We start from the raw sequence: 20,196 nt of genomic DNA on the forward strand, positions 1-20,196 counted from the left end.
ATCCACTTGCAATGCAGGAGACCCAGGCTTGACCCCTCAGTCAGGAAGATCCCCTGGAGAACGGAATGGCTACCTACTTCAGTATTCCTGCCTGGAGAATTTCATGAACAGAGGAGCCTGGTGGGCTACAGTCCATGGGGTCGCAGTGTCAGACATGACTGAGCGCCTCAGCAAAATTTGCTTTAGACATAGTCAGACACCTGAAGACAGCAGATTAGAGGTGGAAATAAACATTTAAGGGGTCAGACGGTCACAAAGAAAGAAATCTATCTTATAAACTTCATTCAAATTGAGTATTATTCCATCTTTCCTATCTGGGCTGTAGTTAGCATAACCAAACTGTTAATGGGGACAAGTTCTTTATAAAAGAATTCCAGCTAATAAAGGCAGAATAATGATAAGGCTAGAGAAATCACTAGTTTGAAACTGTTAGTGAAATGATGGATCTACACGAAATCATTAATGGTTACTAAAACCATGGGGCTTCCCTGAGAGCTCAGCTAGTAAAGAATCCGCCTGCAATGCAGGAGATCCCAGTTCAATTTCTGGGTTAGGACGATCCTCCTGGAGAAGAGATAAGCCACCTACGCCAGGGTTTTTGGGCTTCCCTGGTGGCTCAAAACCATTAGGTGAGCCAGTGATGAGGACTGTAGAATACAGGAACTCCACCACCCGTGCAGGCTGCAGTGCCTGGAAGGGTAGCCTCTTAGCCCATCCTCCAGCCACTTCCTTCTTTCCACAAAGATGAAGCCCCGTGGCCTGTTCAGCATCCATTCACAATGGGCAATTTGCCATACAGAGGCCTGACAATGACACAGAACTTTTCAAAAGCACCGGGCAAGAAGGGCCACCAGGAAGGGCAGCAGCAGGAAGTCTGCTTCCCCTGCACACCTGTGTCTGGGGTACAGAGGTGTCTCTGACATCTACCCGTGGGGTTTACACATTCCTTTGGGAAACGTGCCAGCACACTGAGTGCTAATGACGCCCACTATATAAAGGCAGGTCTTTATAGTCACCTGTTAGTTGAACCAAAGGGAGGATGGGTCATTTCCTCCACAGCGCCCTGCTAAACTCTGATTTTATGATGTGCTTTTCTTGTCACAGACTTATTGTCTAATTATGTCTTCTTTAAGCTAACATGAAAACTAATTTGTATTTCTTAAGTATGCAGCAGCTGGGCAGGGGTTAGCGGAGATGGTTCAGGCTTTACCCTGGCTTGCTTAGAGAAACTGTCCAAGGATTTAAAATGTGTCATGAGTGATCTGCATGACAGATATTCTGTGTATGGCAACTAAGAGTTGACTATATTTACATTTATAAAACCAACAGGACCATTTCTGTTTCATAGGGCTGCTATGAGGATAAGTAACATTATATTTAAATGATTTAAGTTCTTGAGAAAAGAGGTATTGTCTAAATTTGAGGTAGTGTGGGTTGACTCAGACAGTGAAGAATCTGCGCACAATACAGGAGACCTGGGTTCGATCCCTGGGTTGGGAAGATCCCCTGGAGAAAGGAATAGCAATCCACTCCAGTACTCTTGCCTGGAGAATTCCATGGACAGAGGAGCCTGGTGGGCTACAGTCCATGAGGTCGCAAAGAGTCAGACATGATTGAGCAATTAACATACATACACGTCGTTATTTCATAAAGGTTTTCTTCCAGGAGATAAAGTCACCATGTAGTAGCTACTAGAGACAGACAAATGGAAGAAACAAGCTTAAAGGACCGCCCTTACTCCCCAGACTTGCTGAAAATGGAAGATGCCACCAGCTCAGTGCTCAACCCCCAGGAATACTGTCCATGCCCCATGTTGTACACAAAATGAACAATCCATATACACACTCTTGGCCCCCAAGGGTTCACATGCCCTCTTGTCAATGAGAAGCTCTGTTTAATGAGAAAAGAACTCTTCAGGCAAACAGTGGGGCTGTGAAAGCTGAAGGAAGGGAAGGCCAGGGAGCAGGTCAGCTGTAAGTGGACATTCCTAACATTAAAGTCTTTTCTCATAGTTGCAATTCATTTTTATTATCATCATTATTCCTGTTTTGTGAGAAGTTGTAGGGGCTGGGGAAAGGACACAAGATTCTTAGAGGAAAAATAATTTTAGGGTGAAAAGACAAAGATCATAGTCAAGAAACACTGCTGGAAGCTGCTCCAAAAATAACCAGGCAAGTTTCCTTTTCTCCTTCCAGCAAGGCTGAAATATTGGGGTGGCCAAAAAGTTTGTTCAGGTTTTTTCCATAAGTCCAAGGCTCCCTTAAGCAGTCAAGACATTTTAGGAGGTTCAGACCAATCTCTGAAACAGTCCTGTCCATGAGAACTCACTGTGAAGGTGGGTACAGTGTACTTGTGCACTGGCATAAGGTGGCTGAAACGTGGCTAGTGTAATTGAGGAACTGAGTCTTTAATTTTACTTGATTTTAATTAATTTCAGTTTATAAAGGGCTAGAGCAAGGCTCCAGCTTCCAGTGAGCCAACTCCACACCTTAAGTGTGCTTCAACTGCATACACACTGCAGAACATGGTAAGAGTTGCTTTTGTTTAGATGGAAACTCAATCTGAAATTGGACGCTCTGCATTCACCTAAAATATATTTTCCTGGCATTTCCCTTATTTACATCACAGCTTTTTTCTTTACTGCCCGACCCCATCAACTTATTTGAACATACCCTACCTCCTGGGTGCCTAGGTGAGAAACTTTGCCAGCACTGGAGAGCACTGCAGTAGAGCTATACATTACAGTGCTGCAAGCAGCAGGGGGAGGCTGGGTTGGGCACAGTCAGAGAACTGCAGGCCGCCTTAGTGAGCCAATCTGATAGCAGGTCTTTGTAGTCTCGCTCAGAGCAGTGTCTCAGTTTCCATATTGAGACCCTTCAATGATTCTCAGGTCCATTTGCTAGCTTTACAACAGAAAAGATGTTTCTATCAATTCTACTTTCGAAAACCCCATTTAGGCTCTGAAAATCTCTAAATTGGGGCCTTTCTAATAGTGAAGATTTGGTATAATTATAATGTCACAGGCAATCATGCTGACAAAGCAAAACCAATATGTCTCCTCGCTGGGCCTTTGCTCTCAGTCTGACCAACAGGAGGAGAAAAGAGGCTTTGTCAGGAGCAGATGTACAGTGGGAGGCCCCAGGAAAGCAGATCTGCTGAATGAAGCAGGTGCCACTTAGACATTCACTTTACTGACTCCAACCACAACCTTCCTTTCATTTGATATCCTGCTCTTGGCAGGAGGATGGGGAAAGAGCATCACACAAAGAGGAAGCATGTTTATCCTGTTCAGATTAGTGCTCTGCTAGGCTGCTGCTGCTAGGTTCTGCACATTCGCTCTTTATTAAGCAAATGGTAGAGCTGAGAAGTGAATCCCTGTATTTACACAGGTAATCTGAGAGCCAGAGGGCCCCAAAATCATAGTGGCTGTGATGTGCAGGCTATCAGAGTTAGTCACAGTGTGCTGACATTCCTTCAAAATCCTCATGCAAGCATAAATAAAAAGAGGAAAGTCCCCTTAACCAAGAACCTTAAAAACTTTACTCTGTAAGAATTTCTCCTGTTACGATAATCTGGTTCTTGTGTGAACAGTGATTAATCCCCCTTTTACACGCTTAATTAAAACCGCTTTTTCATCCACATATTGAATAGTAATGATTCCAATTAAACTTGTCCAATTATGGCTCTAGATTTGGTTTGCAAAAAAAAAAAAAAAAAATCCCTTTACAGAATATTACCTGCAATGACAGGCACCAAGATTCTGTCTTGGTTACAAGGAGCTGGAATCATCTAAGACCAGAATCTGTCTTTCGAATACAAAGACTCAGAAAGATCTGGGGACCTAAAGGGAAGGAGAATGAGATAACGAAACATGTAACTTGGCCTTGAGGACACTGGAGATGGGGAGGATGCCATGGTCAGTGGTGTCTGTCTGCCAATGGCAGGTACCTTCTCGGCAATCTCTGCCCAGAATGTCCCTAACTTGTCAAGTTTCCCCAAGCTGAGAATACCCAACACAGACCGACCTGGCTTCACACGTGTGCCAATTCCCTCTGGGGTCCCAAGGAGCCAACTCTGAAGACATTCAGCTTTCAACATGGAAAACACCTCAAAGCATCTGAAGGACCTGGCCATGGCTCAGATGAATACTGAGAATCAAGACCAATGTATAGGGGTCACTTCACTGAAAAGGCCCCATTTTTCTCTGAAGGGCCTCAATTAGAAGCAATTCCTTGTGTAAAATGATGAATGCCTGAGGCCACCCCAGTTTATGACGGTGTAGAGATGACATATCCCCTTTGAACTTGCAGACTCTGCAAGGAGAAAGAGGACAGTAAATACCACAATGATACTTTCTTTTTCTTTGTTTGTGCCATGTGGCTTGTGGGATTTTAGTTCCCTGACCAGGGATTGAACCCAGGCCCTCAGCAGTGAGAGCATTGAGTCCTAACCACTGGACCAGCAGGGAATTCCCCACAGTGACACTTTCAAGATGCAGTTCTGCTCCTTCAGAATGTATCCACAGGTCAGCATCTTTGCAGGAGACAAAGGTACCAAAGAACACCAAAACTAAAAACTCCTTGAGCTGCAGAGGCAATGTCTGATGAGTGACAGAATGGACTTGGTACTTCTGGAGAACCAGGTCTCAGTTTTGTCTGCCCCAGCGTGCCTCAGGGGTGGCCACTTGCCTGTGTCTATTAGTGCCAGAGGCTTTCCGAAGCAAGGATTCTCAGTGTGAAATTCACTACCTTCTTCCAGCTCACTGTACCAGATCCTAAGAATGCATCCCAGAGGTGTTATGAGTGAACCCTCTGAAGACTAAATCCCTTCCCATTCAATGTGAGTGTTTAATAACAGTAATAGTAGTAGTAGTAAACAGTTATTGTATGTTCACAACGCCCCCCAAATTAGTGCCATCAATGTATATCCTGGGGGATGGGAGGGGGTGGAGATCGGGGTGTCAAAAAAACTGCTACTTCCCTCTGAGAGCTATTCTGGAAGGCATTTTGGACCTCAGGAGATCATAATGAAGCAGGTGGGGAAGGACAAGCCTCTATGCTACGAAAGGGTTGGATGAGTAACATACATGAGACAGAGAACTGTAACTCTCTCTGGATTCTAGAATCAAGAGTGCCATTACACATCTTCATGTTCCCATTTCTCAGACGCAGCCATGTTTCATTGTGAAATCTGGAATTCATCCAATGGTAATGGCTTCTTTCAGCCTGTAAGCCACAAGGCTCTGGATATTTCATCCTTTTAAGGGTCATGATAAATCCATTAGCATACCTGAGCTGAAGATGGCTGCAGCTGAGAAGAGGAATTTGCACTTGTGGAGCATCCAAGTAATGGGCAAGTGGCCTTGGTTGTGAATAAAGGGATGAGGAAGTGAGTCTAGGTGTCGCCACTGCTTCCTGTCTCAGATTTTCCTGCTCAGGACTCTGTAGTGCACAAAAATAGGCCAGCTCTTCTTGCAACCCTCTGCCCAGCTGTTTACTGGCTGCGGATTACTGGAGTCACGTGGCAGTTTTTTTTTTTTTTTTTTTTTTTTTAGCAAAGCTTTGCTGTCTCTGAGCTGAGAAGGTCACTGGGAAGGAAGGCTCATGATGCATTTCTGTTGCCTTCCCCTGTGCAGGGTGGCACCACCTGCCAGCAGACCGCAGTGCTTCTGCTGTGGCCTTCAGGGCAGTACTGTCTGACAGAGCTCTCAGCAGTGGTAGGAACGCTTTGTATCTGTGCCCGTTAGTAGTCACTAGCTGCATGTGGTTATTTAAACTTGAATGTGAATACATTAAAATTAAATAAAAAAATTAGTACCTCAGGTCACATATGGCTAACTGAGCACTTTGTGGCTTGTGTGACTGAATAACTGAATTTTTAATTTTATTCAACTTCCATTTAAATCCAAGCAGCCACATATAGCTAGTAGCTACCATGCAGGGCACACCTTTATTTTATTTTTTGAAATTTTTGCCTGCACCATGCAGCTTGTGGGATCTTAGTTCCCTGACCAGGGATTGAGTCTGGGCACTGGCAGGGATAGGTCGAGTCCTAACCACTGGCTCGCCAGGGAATTCCCAGGATATAACTTTAGATCTTGGGTTTTGATGCCATTTACTTGTTTGCTTCTGTTAAGACTCATCATGACACTGACTTCTAAAGTGAGCAACACATGGCTATGACCATTCCTCAAAACAAGCCTGAAAAACAGTGAGCCGCACCAAGTAACAGTTCAATCAGATACAGTAAAGATGATGATTTTCATCTGTCTTATACCGTCTTTATATTCTTGGTTGAGTGGACTGGCAAGATGGAGTGAAGTAGGGGGGGAGGAGCCCACAGAGGCAGCACAGAGTCCAGAAGGTCTGGGCTTGGTTTCACCGTTTAGCAGCTGAGTGACCCTGGGCAAGTCCTAGTGTAGCTGCCTCTACAAAACAAGCTATGAGGTCTGTTCTACCCACCTTCCTGGGTGAAGGTAGGTCAATGCCGAGTACTTACTTAGTCAACTGCAAGGTAGTGGCAATGGTAGGGCTAGTAGTAGGAGTGTTGATTAAAAAAAAGAAGAAAAGGAAAGAATGTAGGAAGAAAAGAAAAAGATGAACGCCCTAAATAATAATGTTTAATGCACACTGTCAAAAGGCAAATAAGGTAAATAAGGAGTGAAACTGAAATAGTTATTCTCCCAGTATGACATCTACCAACATGTTTCCCAGAATGAAGATGAATCATCTTAGGAGAAAAGTTAGCTGACTTAAATGGGGAAGCCCCTCTCTGCAGACAGTGTGTTTTTCAGGGTGGCCCTTGGAGGACACTGCGCAGTGTCCCACTCTGAGCTCTGCCCTGGCTGTCGCAGTTGCCTGGTGTGGCACCAGCTTCCCAGGCAGTCCCGGTTCATGGGCTCAGCCTCACAGTTCTTTCTGAGCCACAACTCAGAGCTCTCCTTATCTGTCCTAAGATGTGATCGTCCTGGGTCTCTGAGTACATCCTACTTCCCCTCCATTTAAACAAAGACTTGTGATTCTGAAGGGGAAAACAGCTGTATGACAGAAGAATCTGTACTTTTTCTCATGGAACAGGCAATGCCTTGACACCATTCTAACATCTTAGCTTCCCCTCAGGTCTCCCTGTCAGTGGAAAAAAGGGCCATTTACTTTACAGGATGATGGCCTGAAAACCTACAGCTCCTGCTCTCAGGGCGCTTGCAGCCTGGGGCTCTCACCTCACACACACACAACCCTGGGGCTCAGGGGCTCGCTGCTTCCAGTCTAGGAGGCACTGAACTCCCCATTTTTGCATTAAAGGTACAGACAGTCTCACAGTGTCAAAGTAACAACAGTTATTTTAAAGCTATTATCACACTTTATGGTGACTGAATATGCACGTTTACAGTAAAACTTTACTTAATACAATTTACTTATTTAAACTTTAAAATACTGAGGCAAATAGTGATTTAGAGCACACAAGAATAGCATATCTGCATCTTTTGGAAGCTGCAACACTGACATATTTCCTAAGTTAATTAATACGTAACATCTTCACTGATTCTTCTGGAAACAAGTCCATATATTAATGGGTCCAGAAAATGAGGACCATAGGAAAAGGGAGAAGGTGAGATGTATCTTATAGTATATCAAGATGAGCACTGACACTTTATCTCTTATTCTTAAAGATGAGCTGGAACAAAAGGACATGCTGCAAATAATAATGGATGATGGTGGTGGTGATAATACAAAAAAAGTGAAAAAAAAAAGTCACCCTTTGTGATGGAAGCTGAAATGCTGCTGGAAGAGAACAGCAGCCCTGGACCAAGGAAGGTGATATAACCGATTGCAGGAGCCATTACACAACGTCGCCCTCAATTTCCTTTGCTCAAGATGATAGAAAACACTCCCATCTATTCCCATTTTTACAGTATTCAACTCTGGAGCATAAACCCTTCAACTGTGTAGGGTAAGCATTGGGACCTGTCCTACAGACAGGAAAGCTGGGTCTACTCAATAGCACTGTGTGCTCTGTACCACTTAATGTATTTGGGGGGATGCTTGAGAAGAAACTGATGCTGGCAGCTAATAATAATTTCACATTTATGAATGATATATCTATGTGCCAAGCACTATGCTAAGTACTTCACAGCAATCACTTTAATGCTCACAACTACCTCATGAGCATAGAAATATTGTCATCTTAACTATACAGCTACGGCTCAGGGAACTCGCCTCAGAGCACAGAGCTCGGCAAAGGTACAGCTTTTAGAGGCCCCATCTAGGCCTGAAGGTCCTCCCCACCCCCTGCCCTTCCTTTTCTTCTCCGTGCCACACCAGATACCCTATGTGACCCTAGCCACACTTTCTATGGTAGAGGTTCTTCATCTCGGTGCGGGGGGGAAATGGGAGCTCTCTCTGATCTACTTGCACATCTGATCAAAGCTGCAGATCCCAGAAAAATATAAAACTTCTGTGCAGAATTTTTCACGATCCACAGATCCGAGTTAAGGATGTCCCAGGGCTACAGTCCATGGGGTCGCAAAGAGTCGGATACGACTGAGCGACTTGACTTAATTTAAGGTTTGTATAATACACATAAGCAGGTTTCTACAGAAAGTTAACACATACACGTTGCCTGCTGCAGGTCCAGCTGGGCTGATCTCTTTATAGTAAGTACAGGATGGACCTTTCAGCCATCCTGTCTCACTTGGGAGGCCTTGCTGGATAGGAATGTGTGTTCTAATCTCTCATGCAAGGATCCCACTCAAAAGTGCTGCTCCCTTTTCTGAACTCTATGTTACTGTCCTCATCCATCTACTCTTTTGTCCCCCTTGCTAAAAAGGCCAATTAAAAAAAAAAGTATTCCAGTGATCATGGTTGAGATTAAATTCACCTGCGAAAACACATGCATATTTTTAAGTTTTTTAAAAGGCTAAAGAAAAACAAGGAGGTGAAAAAGTGATGACATGGTCAATGTGAAAGGAAGATTAAGGTTTTTTTCTGAAAACTTTATGTCGATGAATCTGGGGCAAGAGTCAACAGTAGCAAGGCTATTGCCAGGGCCAGGCCAGAACAAAGAGGGGAGTGTGATACTGAAGAGAAATAAGAAGGGCTGCTCCTTTTCTGTATGTAATGTAAATGTCTTGTAACAACCAGGTTCAGTGTTCAGAAGACCAGCCCTCCAGCCCACTTCTCTTCATGTAGGGCATGGGGAAGGCAGCTGTCTCAGGCAGGACAGCATGGGCAGTGGACAGTCTCTGGGTGCTGGACAGTACAGAAGATGTAGTTTAGGAACACTCTGGGGGCATGAGCCAGAGCCAAAGGGAAGGCTGCAGTGAGCAGGAGGGGAAGCAGTGGGCCAGTCAACTTGCTCCAGGCAGAAATGTACACCCCTCAAGCTCTCTCCCACATTCCCCAACCTTACCACCTTGGTCTCCGTTTCCCTGGAGACAGGTGGGGAGACTGAAAGAGCCCAGGCACATACTGGAGGGCAGCAGGAGGGCTTGGGCAGAGGATTCTGAGGAAACAACTGTTCACCTGCGTTTACCTCCTTCTGACCATGATCTATGTCTCCCTAAACAAGCTCCCCTCATTCTAAACAGCACCCACCCAGGAATTCCTTGGTGGTCCAGTGGTTTGGACTCTGAGCATTCACTGCTGGGCCCAGGTTTGCTCCCTGGTCAGGGAGCTAAGATTCACATTATTATATAATGCCATATACCAAAATAAATTCAAGATATTTTATAATATTTAAAATAAAAATAGAATTCATAGAACTGGCATGTAATTAGATATTGATCTGATTTGCGTGAAAGAGAAACAAGGAAATAAAAGTGAAAGTAACAGAAGTGAAATCAAAATAAACTGGGAAAGCTTGCAATACTTATGATAAAGGGATTATATCTTTCTCCTACTGATTTGGAGAAAATCTTTATATATTAAAGACCTCAGTAGAAAAATGGGTGAAGAACACAAATACAAATAGACAAATACTAAAATATATATGTGTAGATAAAAACATGGGAGAAAAAAGTAAAAATATCTTTCACTAGTATTAAAAAATGCAAGTTAAATAAAATTCAACTTATTGCCTACCAAATAGGTATACATATGCAAAGCAAATTATGTTAATATCTAATGCTGGTGAGGGGTAACTAAGCAGGTTCTAAACAGTTCTGTTGGAAGTATTAGGAAGGATAAGCTATGTAGAGAGCAAAGATTCATAGGTGTGGGCAAGATTTTGTACCAAGATGAACACTGTTATTTATGTTGTAAAAAATTATCAATAACCAAAAGTATCGACAATAGGGGACTGATTATGATGGATAATATGATGATATATCAGCAAGTATTAAAGTGATCTTTTCAAAAAACATTTAGCTGATGAAAGTGGTTAAGATATTTCAAAACAAGTTATAAAACAGTACAACATGATCCTAATTAGATTAAAAAATTTTATGAATGGGGTAGGGGAGGCTATATTTTAAAAACTCAACAAAAACAAAACCAAAAACAAACCCTCAAAAAACATTCTATGTAGTGGGATCACAGATGAGCTTTATGATCAGGACCAAAACAACCCTCCCCCAAGAAAATGCTATGCTCCCCCCTTTTTTCCTGTGATAGAAAAGTGCCAACCATCTTAGAAAACACTGATCCTTTCTAAGCAACTCTGGTAAGAAGTTTGACGGACAACAGTTGAAGCAGATGATTCCCATTACCATTATTGATTAACCATGAACTTCAGTTATTCGTTGTTTTTCCCCCATCTAGATTTTCGTCATTTTGTTGTTGTTGTTGTTGAAACAGGGAGGAAGATAAAAGATCTGAAGTGGTCCTGAAGTCCATTATTAGCAAAGGGGGTTCTAGGGCACAGGATGGTAGAGAAAGGAAACCAACGGGCAATTTAAAATTGTACAACCTCTTAAGGTGTGCTATGGGGGTCAAGCAAGGGATAACTGTGTTTAAAAAAAGAAAAGAAGGCAAGGAAAGAACTCAACCAGAGCCCTTCCCCAGCCTTACACATTCTGAAGAGAAAGGTACCTGTGAAAACCTTTTAACTGAACCAAATCATGAAACACCATCATAAAAGACAAAAGACACATTTATAACTATTTAAAATGAGAGAACACAAATGAAATAGATTAATGCTAGTGCTGAGAAGTCCCTTTAGTGTTGGGGTGGGACAGGGTCCAGAAAAAAGGAGAAAGCTTCAGGTACAAGGTCTCTGTCAGGTCTGCCTTGATGACTTGGAATTTAAACTTCTGCCATGCAGGTATCATCATCCTTAACTTGAAAACCACTGACCTACACTGCCCTGGCCATCTCGCATTGGTTACTGTACTCTAGTAAGTTTCATACACAGTGGTCCTCCACCCGTTGTAGTTCCATCATAGAAGATGCTGAAATTCTTGCTTCAGGCCTGAACTGGCCAATATCCACACTGTTCTTTTAAGAGTCATCTGCTAGTAGGATTTTTATATAAGTCATGCTCCGGAATCTGGGATGTATTTTTTTTTCTCCCCAGTTGTGTCTTACCAAATAGCAACTTGTTCTGCTATCATTTGGTTATTCCTGATAAGAAACAATTCTTGATAATAAATTTGGTCTACTGGCAGATACCATAAGCTTGTCATCACACAGGTGACAAACAATGCCAACATGACACAATCTGAAATAATGATGAAAAAAGAACCCTTAAAAGTCCAGACAGACAAATTAGTTGGTTAAATGAGAATAATTTGGTTCCAAGTCCCAGAGTAAATCCTACAGCTCTCTGGGTAAAAGTGTTAGAAGACAGAAGAAGGTGCATCAGAATTACTTGGGTCATATCCAATATTTGATTCATCTTCTGAATTGCCAAGGTATAGATGACATGAAGTGTGCCTTTGCCTAATATTAGTGGCACAACTCAATGGTCTGATTTGATGGCTGAGTAGACATATCTACTTGGCGGGAGACCCAGAGAGTCCTCACACTTACCTATTAACTAATCTATCTGAAAAGATGAGCCTAGGGAGGAGGCAGAACTACAAAGCAGTCTCCTCTGGCTCAGACAGGTCAAGACCATTAGAAGGGATAACAAAATCTCCCATCAAATCCGCACTGGAAGTATTCTTAGCAGTTTCATAGTGAACAGGGGTAGTTCCCAGGTGTGCTAGTTGGTAAAGAGCCCGCCTGCCAATGCAGGAGACCTAAGAGATGTGGGTTTGATCCCTGGGTTAGGAAGATCCCCTAGAGGAAATGGCAACCCACTCCAGCATTCTTGCCTGGAGAATCCCATGGACAGAGGAGCCTGGTGGGATATAGTCCATAGGGTCACAAAGAGTTAGACGTGACTTAGTGTGCACGCATGCACAGTGAATAACAGCAACTGCAATTCAGAATGTGACATAATCAGATATCCCATCCTTATCCATTCAAAGTAGATGAGGACTCAGATGTGGAACAGAAAAAGATAAGAAAAGAGTAGGATTCTAGCTAAAGAGGGAGGATTTCCTTAATTCCAACTATGGTTCATTTCATCCTGAATATACCTGGCTGTAAGATGCCCTTTACTTTGCAGTGCTCTGGTTAAGATCAACTCTATCTCTATTTGGGTTAGTTCACGAAAGCCCCTAGCCCTACAGAAAAAGCAGGCTGTCGTCGTAATATGTTTGTTTGTTTGTCTGTCTGAAGAAAATGATGCTCAGAAGCCACACGGTTCTTTACATTTCCTATTGTTCTCTGGAAGACCGAAGTGCTTTCTTCTCCCCACTTTTGAAGAACGATGCAGCATTTTGTCTTTCTTCAAAGACTTTTCCACTAACATATTATTCTGTTCTTAGGAATCTACCCTTCAGAAAGTGCCAAGGGCTTTCCTGTTAGCCACTCATGCCACTAAGGAATTGTCTGCCTAAATAAAAGTATGTTATTATCTATCCTCTTTCCAGGACTTTAAACTACAGATCTCCAAAAACCACACAGCAGTTAATTTGCCCTACTGAAACTAATTATATGTGCATTTTAAAAGCTCAATAAACAGTTGCACAGAGTCTCACAGAGCAGGGCTGGTCCTCCTGTTGACCAGACTTCTGAGGCATTTTCCCAGGCAGTCCAGTCTTGATAACTGACTCCCAGAGCCTGCTGAAATGGATTCAGAGAGCCTCACTGGAGCTGGAAATCCCTGTCAACGTATTTCTATGAACTTTATCTCTTTTGTTTATTCAGGATAGCACCAATATCCAGAAAATCAAAGAGCTGGGAAAGAAGTAGGCAGAGTAGTGGCATGTTATTGGCTCAATCCAGAGGTCTCTGGTGAAGCCGCACTGAACAGGAAACAGAATTCCTAGCATCAACCAGAAAAGTGCCTTTATCACAGCCTGCTGGCTGACCTTGATATGAGATGGTGCTACCTTTCTCAAGGTGGTCAGAACATTCTTTGCTACCCCAATGCACTTGCCCACAGGACAGTCTCTGCTCTAGTAAAGGACACTCCTCCACACCATGGGAGAAAAAGGATAAAATGCACTTCACAGAAAAATTTTAAATCCTTCTCAGCAAGTCCTGTCACAGCAAACAGTTACTTCTCAAATAAGCCATTCAGTTAGGTAGCCACTATTTTGACTCCTTCCTCCCCCACAGGAAACCCAAAGTATCCTACTCATGAAAGAAATCAGAGGGTCCTAGAATTTTTCTAGGTATCAACTGCCTGCCAATACAAACTCAGAGTTCAACTTCATTCTGAAGGGCTTGTTGTCAGTCATGTCATGAAAGATTCGGTGGAAACAGGGAAGTTCGATAAAATATTCATGCTCTCTTACCATTAGCATCTTGGACTCCAGTAAGTGCTCCGACAGCTGCTGCGGTTTCCCCAGACAGGACGATCTGTCCCCCCCCTTGCAAGGTGGCCTCGGCCAGGGTGGCGACAGCATGGGCGGCAGCTTCGCTGTGGGTACAGGAACAGGAGGGGATGTGTGAGGTGAAGGAAGGAACAGCGCTGCCGCAAGCCAGACCGACTTTCACCCCGGATGCCATGTCTGAGGGCCTCCCAGCAAACAAGGGATTCCAGCGTTACTGAGACCACCAGAACAATTTTTAACTGATAACAGTAAATAGCTAGAGAAACGCCAAGTCTTTCGTACTTATACAGCTAGAGTGAGGCTTTTCTTTAAACCTGGGAAATGGGTGTTTGAGGACAGAAGGCACTCCTTCCCAGTCTCTTTTTTACCAGTATCAACTGAGTGCTTGCAAGTCACAGTGGGAGCTCTGATAAAAGGTCACAATGCAAAAGCCATTTTGGTTGCCCACCACAAGGTTTTCTTTTTCTTGATTTATAGTGTGTAAAGAGATGGCTAATACCTTTCTGTTCTACAAAGTGTTTGCTTTGCAGTGAAGGGAGGTTTACTTATTAAGTTTTGAGTCAAGGAGTTTGGGCTTATAATGATAATTTAAACTTTAAAGTGTTAATTTAGTGTTGCCTACATATACATGAGGCAAAAGGAAGGGGTGAACTTTGCAAGATACCAGTCAACCATTACTCTATATTTGAAATCATGGATGTAAATCAAGTTGTTATTATTTAATATATTTTTATGTATATTTTAAATTTTTTTGTTTTATATTGGAGTATAATTGATTTACAATGTTGTGTTAGTTTCAGGTGTACAGCAGAATGCTTTAGTTATATATACACCTCTGATAATAAAATGCATGTAGAAACTTGTAAAAATTTCATTAAGTATAAAAGAAAAATTTAAAACATCGTGTTACTTGTCTAATGATCTTAAACACTTTAACCAGATAGTCAAGATCATATGGTATTACAGTTTTATAGCCTGCTCTTCTTACCTAACTTTGTATTTCCCCATGTAAATATATTCTTTGACATTTGTTCAAAATAATAAGAGCAAAATTGCTGATTTCCCCCACTTTCCTAGTTGCTCAGCTGTGGATGTTTTTAATTTCCAGTCTTTGTCTGACTTATTCCAAGATATTATACATTTCAAATTTTTTACTTCCTTTATAAAAAATTGGGGGGTGGAATTAAGGTTGACCAAAAAAGTTGGACAGAATCAGAGCTTCCATACAGCCCCTTTAAAAGTCAAGATCAATCCCTATGCTAAAATGTACTTCAGATCTGATATCAACAGCCAGTCATTCCACAGTACCTGTAACATGAATTCAGAGGCAAAGTGGACCCCTGACCTGGAATTACTACTAAGGCTACTCTTTACATTTTACAAGGTAGATTTTAATTTTAGGATGCATCATAACTATTGATTAGAGATGGTAAAACAAATGATTATTTAGTGCCTAAGACCCATAACTTTGCATATTTTTCTGAGAAGCTTGTGTCAGATAATACTACCAGACAACTCAACAGTGTTCAGCTATCACTTATTAACGATAAAAATATTAAACACTCTGACCTGAGACTTCATGGAAAGCCAAAAAGTAGAGTCTTTGGAAGAGGCTTCAACTGTGTGGTACTCTGAAGAAGAAAGCTGGTATTTGAGAATTGTTTATATGGAAATAAGAGCTGTTTATAGGTCACCTCAACAACTGCTCATTCCCCACAGTTTTTTTTTTTTTAAATCACAATCTACAATAATTTTATTTCTATGACCATCAAAGGTGCTCTCCTGCCACTCTTGGATGCATGCTTCCAGTATGGGGTTTCACAGGCTCCAAGGAGGAGAACAGCTACCCAAGCCCTGACCTGGAAGCGTCCCTGTATCCAGTCACACCCATTTTATCATGTCTGAAAATCTAAATATTTGAAGTCATTTTCTTGGATACCTTTCTAAAGTATGTTATGCAAGGAGAAAAGCTGTGAACCAGCAATGACTAAGGCAACCTGGAGAGCCAGGGATGAGCGGTCTGATGGGGATAACAGGTCTACATGTTGGTGAGGTTACTTACTGCATGCCCCGTCAGGAGTCAGGGGCAAACAGTGATGGATGAATCTTTCACATGGAGCATGAAGACAATGGTGCTGCCTGTGGTCAGCAGACAATTATTTCCAAATCTACTCTAACCACTTACACTAGATTTCATGGGAAATGATCAAATGATATGCTGCTAGAAAAAGATTACCTTTACTTAAAAGGTGAGTCAGGATCAAAATGTCACTAAGCCATCACTTCACAATTTTTTAAGTCATTTCCAAACCAGAATTTCAATGAAAAATTTTCATCAACTCCCCCCTCTACCTTTTTCCCATCAACTTTTTATCTGCAAGTGTCTCACCTTCACCTATAGGAAAAAGAGGCAGCTGCACACTCTGCCCTCCATTTCCAGGTAGGATTTCTGAACTAGGTTGTCCATCCCACATTAGTGGACAAATAAATACAAATCCATATATTAAAGCCATGCTTTGTTTTAATAATAGCTCTAATTTTAAGCCAATATTTTCATTTAAAAAACGGTAAGAGTAAATTTTTCTTTAAAAATAGGATTCACTTCCTTTTTTAAAGCCAAGCCTCTTCACTGCAAAAGAAGAGCAATTCTAACTTTTCTGAGGCATTTCTCTCCCCACAGCACTGAGTCACAGCACCACACACAGTAGACATGCAGTAAAAACCATCTCCCTGTCAACAACACAGCACACATTTATAGGAGGGCAAACATCAATTCAGTCTACCCGTATTCACCATGCATCTTTATGCATAAAGACTGGACTGACGCTGCAGGACCTAGAATGTAAGTCTAGGACGACTTAATCAACAGGCTGAAACTTGAATCACTGTTCTGCAACAAGCAAACGGTGATTTCACTTCCTTTCCCATCGGCCTGTTCAGGGTGAGCAGCTTTTTTTTTTTTTTTTTTGAGTTGTGATGCTCTGCTTTTCATTTGTTCACTTTGACTCTCTATCTCCTTCCTAGAAGTACTGATTGATTTTGTATTTTGAAAATAATTAAAATTAACAAGTTTCCAGAGTATTCAATGATGATTTTTCCATAGCCCTTTTTGGTTATTGTAAAGCCAGGGTGGGCGACAGGTTGTGAGCCCAGGGCCCTCAGTCTAACTTGCTATACAAAACTGCTAACAGTATGGCTGGAAAAAAGAAGGCCTGTTCTGCACCTGTCCTGACCGCCTTTACCATTAACAGCCGAGGGAGCCCCTCTGCCTTGGGCCCCACCTGCCATTCCACGTGGCCGGCCTCTCTCTCTTTAGTCTGTGCCCACACCTGCTGCTTACAGTGCAGCAAAGGTGCGGGTGATTGTTAAGAGAACCAGGCCTGCTCCACCTGCACCCGAAAGAGATGGCTGGAACAGAGCAGCTCTATGAAATCATTGTTACCACAGGAACAAAGACCAGATTCACAGTGTATTTTTCACCAAGATGACTTCCAGCAACAAATTCTGTGGAGAGGCTGGGAATGGATCTCATCCCACAGAGAAGCAAACACCAAGGGCTTGTGTTTCAAGCCCAACCCTCCTGACATTAGACAGTGGTAGCAGCTCCTGGAATTAGGAGTCCATGACGTTCCCCTAACAGCCTGCAATGTCTAGTTGTCACTGCCAGGCCTGGTTTCTTCACCTCCAGCAGAGGCTGCAACATACCATCCCCCAGCACTCACTGGGGCCATGATTGCAAACAGATTTCAACATCTCTTTACTTCTTCATGCCACGGTGAACCATATTCTCCTTCCTTTGGAGTAAACACTGTAGCCACCTCAGCTGCCTCTGAGTTTGTTAACAAGCCCCCAGGGGAAACCATTACCCTCCCTGCCTTTGGAAAAAAGCCCTGGTCCTCACACGAAAGGGAGCCAGAAATGTGCCTCATATTTTCTAGCATATACAGGCTTCTCAGGACACTCACACTTCACTGGACCATCCAAGGTGCTGGCTCAATGACATGAAGTTCTTCTGGCCTTCAGTGGTGGCCTGTTAAGACCACATGCTACAGTGAGGGGTAACCAAACCAAAAGGAAGGAGTGTCTCACTCTGGCCATGGTTTTCAGGAAGTTTATCTGTATGTGTCTTCTCTCAAAGGTACGAGCAGGCTTGAGTCACAGTGTAAGAGACCAAATAAGACTTTCATGTTAGTGAAAAATGATACGGTTCAATGGGCTAAGAAAAAAGTTTCTGTTCCGAGTCACTCAGGGACTCACTGGTAACTGGAAGGACAAGCGTGTGTGTTTCAGCTCAATCACCATGTCCTGGCCACATTTCCTTCAAAATCCAGTCACTTCCACTCTTACTAGTGGTTTCCAAGCCTTTGACAAGTCATATGTGGACACCTTTTCTCAAGTGGACTTCCATTTCTAATCTCTTCTTACTATAAGCAATTCTGAATAGATAAATCTTAAAATCTAAGTTAATTGATAATAAATGTAAGTCCTGAAATGCTAACTACAGGCCGGCCAGTTTGATAAGAGTTTTATATCCATCATTTCAATGAATCTTTACGATTCTACATGATGAAAATTATCCTCATTTGATGAGGCCAATGCACTGGGGTGAAATTCCTCAAGACAGTATGGCAACTAAATTGCAGAGGTAGGAGCCAAACCTGAACCAATATGACCTCAGAAATGGTCTTAGCTATCATACTATACAGCCTCATGGAAACCTGTACCTAAGCCTATCAAGGCTTTCTACCATCCATCACAGCCAATCTAAGCTTTATCTGATGTTTATATTTTGGAGGAGGCAATCCCCTCCTGAATTCCCCCTATGTTCACAGTCCACACTATACAATTGGACAGTGAATTACACTCTGACTAATATGTTTGCTAAGTGTTTTACTGAAATCAACCTCCCAATCACATTATTATTTCTTTAATGGCAGACAATATATTTTAAGAGCACTTACAATAGGTACTGTCTTTACCCCCGTTTTACACAGAGGAAAGCCTGGGCATTGAGCTCAAGTAAATTGCCCAAGTCAAACAGCTAGTAAGGGACAGAGCTAGGATTCAAACCCAGGTAATCTGGCCTCAAAGCACACCCTCCTAACCATTATTTAAAATATCTGGGTCCATTGAAAATAAAATTGTGTCAGCAATGAACAATAATAATAATATGGGGATGATTTTTTTCTGTCAACAATCAATAGAAGGAACCACATGGAAAACAATACAATTTCGTTTTGGGAACTACCTCTTACTAGACTATTTCATTCTACAGTATCCTTCCTAAATATATCTGTAGAAAAAAGGTTCAGTTTTCCCCCAATAATCCAAAACTTATTTTATTTCAAAGGCAATGATAAGCAAAGGAAACAAATTTCCTGAAAAGTCAGTAAAGTTAGCTCCTGATCAGCTAAAACACGGATTAATATCCATTAATAACAAAAAGCAGTTTCTTTGTAGAGTAAAAGGAAAATCAATCCCAAAGCTTCTTGATTTTTTTATTACATCCTTTGGTCCCTTTAAGAACACAAGGCGCACCTTGCTGTTGCTTTTGGTCTGTTAAGGATCACAGAACAGGACACAGCAAAAGGGACCCACACCCCTGACCAGCAGGTTTCAGAGTGAAGTCAGAAAGCTGAACTGGTTGCTGGGGTGGAGTGCAATGGGAATGGGGTGGGTGAGGGCTAATTACAAGACAACTTTACAATATTTTATGGGTTAAGAGTATTAAGTTCCAAATGCCACTTGTGACAGAGTGAGGTACGACGTTTCTCTTTACATCTGTATACAGGGACAGAGTCACCCTCCTCTTTTATTGCCCACCCCTGCCTCCACCTGTTGAGTGCCATGGTGACCGTAGCTCCCTGTTGCATCTCCTGAGAAGCTGCCACTGCGGCCTCTGCCAGTGATGCTACCGCCTGGGTGGCCTCTGACGCTTGCGTCGTCTGGATGGTCATCTCACCCCCCTGTAACGTGGCCCAGTTTTGTTCCACCTGAGGCAGAAAAGGACAGGCTAGTTAAAAAATCAGTCACAAGAGGATGGTGATTATGATTTCGAAAGTCATATTTCTAAAAAATTGCCATGTGCTCAGCCAAATACATACATACTATAAGGTAACATGACTTATAATGTACAGGACAGGGTTTTTAGCATGATATTTTTTGGGTTAAAAAGGGAGTATTAGAATATATATTTGAATTTGCTTACGTTTGCACAAAGAAATTCTGGAAGGACACAAAAGAGACCAATGAGAATATTTTCCTCAGTGTGTGGAAATGTGAGAATAGGTTGGATAGAAAACAGAAAGCAAGATTTTCCACTGTATCCTTTTAAATAATTTTCAAAATATCTGAGTTTTTGAATAAACCAT

General features: G+C 42.3%; 1 protein-coding gene across 6 annotated transcripts in view; it reads right to left on the reverse strand.

Moving 5' to 3' along the window:
• Positions 1-20,196, reverse strand: part of NRF1 (nuclear respiratory factor 1) — a 118,788-nt gene that overhangs the window by 12,750 nt on the left and 85,842 nt on the right. For 4 of the 6 annotated variants that reach the window (XM_020874655.2, XM_020874656.2, XM_020874653.2 and 1 more), the window contains 2 exons: positions 19,661-19,818; positions 13,787-13,911 (listed from right to left, as the gene is read on the reverse strand). In XM_020874655.2, coding sequence (XP_020730314.1) covers positions 13,787-13,911; positions 19,661-19,818 — 283 coding nt within the window. Of the gene's footprint in view, positions 1-3,737; positions 3,842-4,039; positions 4,314-13,786; positions 13,912-19,660; positions 19,819-20,196 lie in introns of those variants that run through there. The other 2 variants (XM_020874658.2, XM_070465881.1) reach the window with 2 other exon arrangements.

The sequence above is a fragment of the Odocoileus virginianus genome, chromosome 1 (genome assembly GCF_023699985.2).
Source record: "Odocoileus virginianus isolate 20LAN1187 ecotype Illinois chromosome 1, Ovbor_1.2, whole genome shotgun sequence".
In the NCBI taxonomy this organism is placed as follows: Eukaryota; Metazoa; Chordata; class Mammalia; order Artiodactyla; family Cervidae; genus Odocoileus; species Odocoileus virginianus.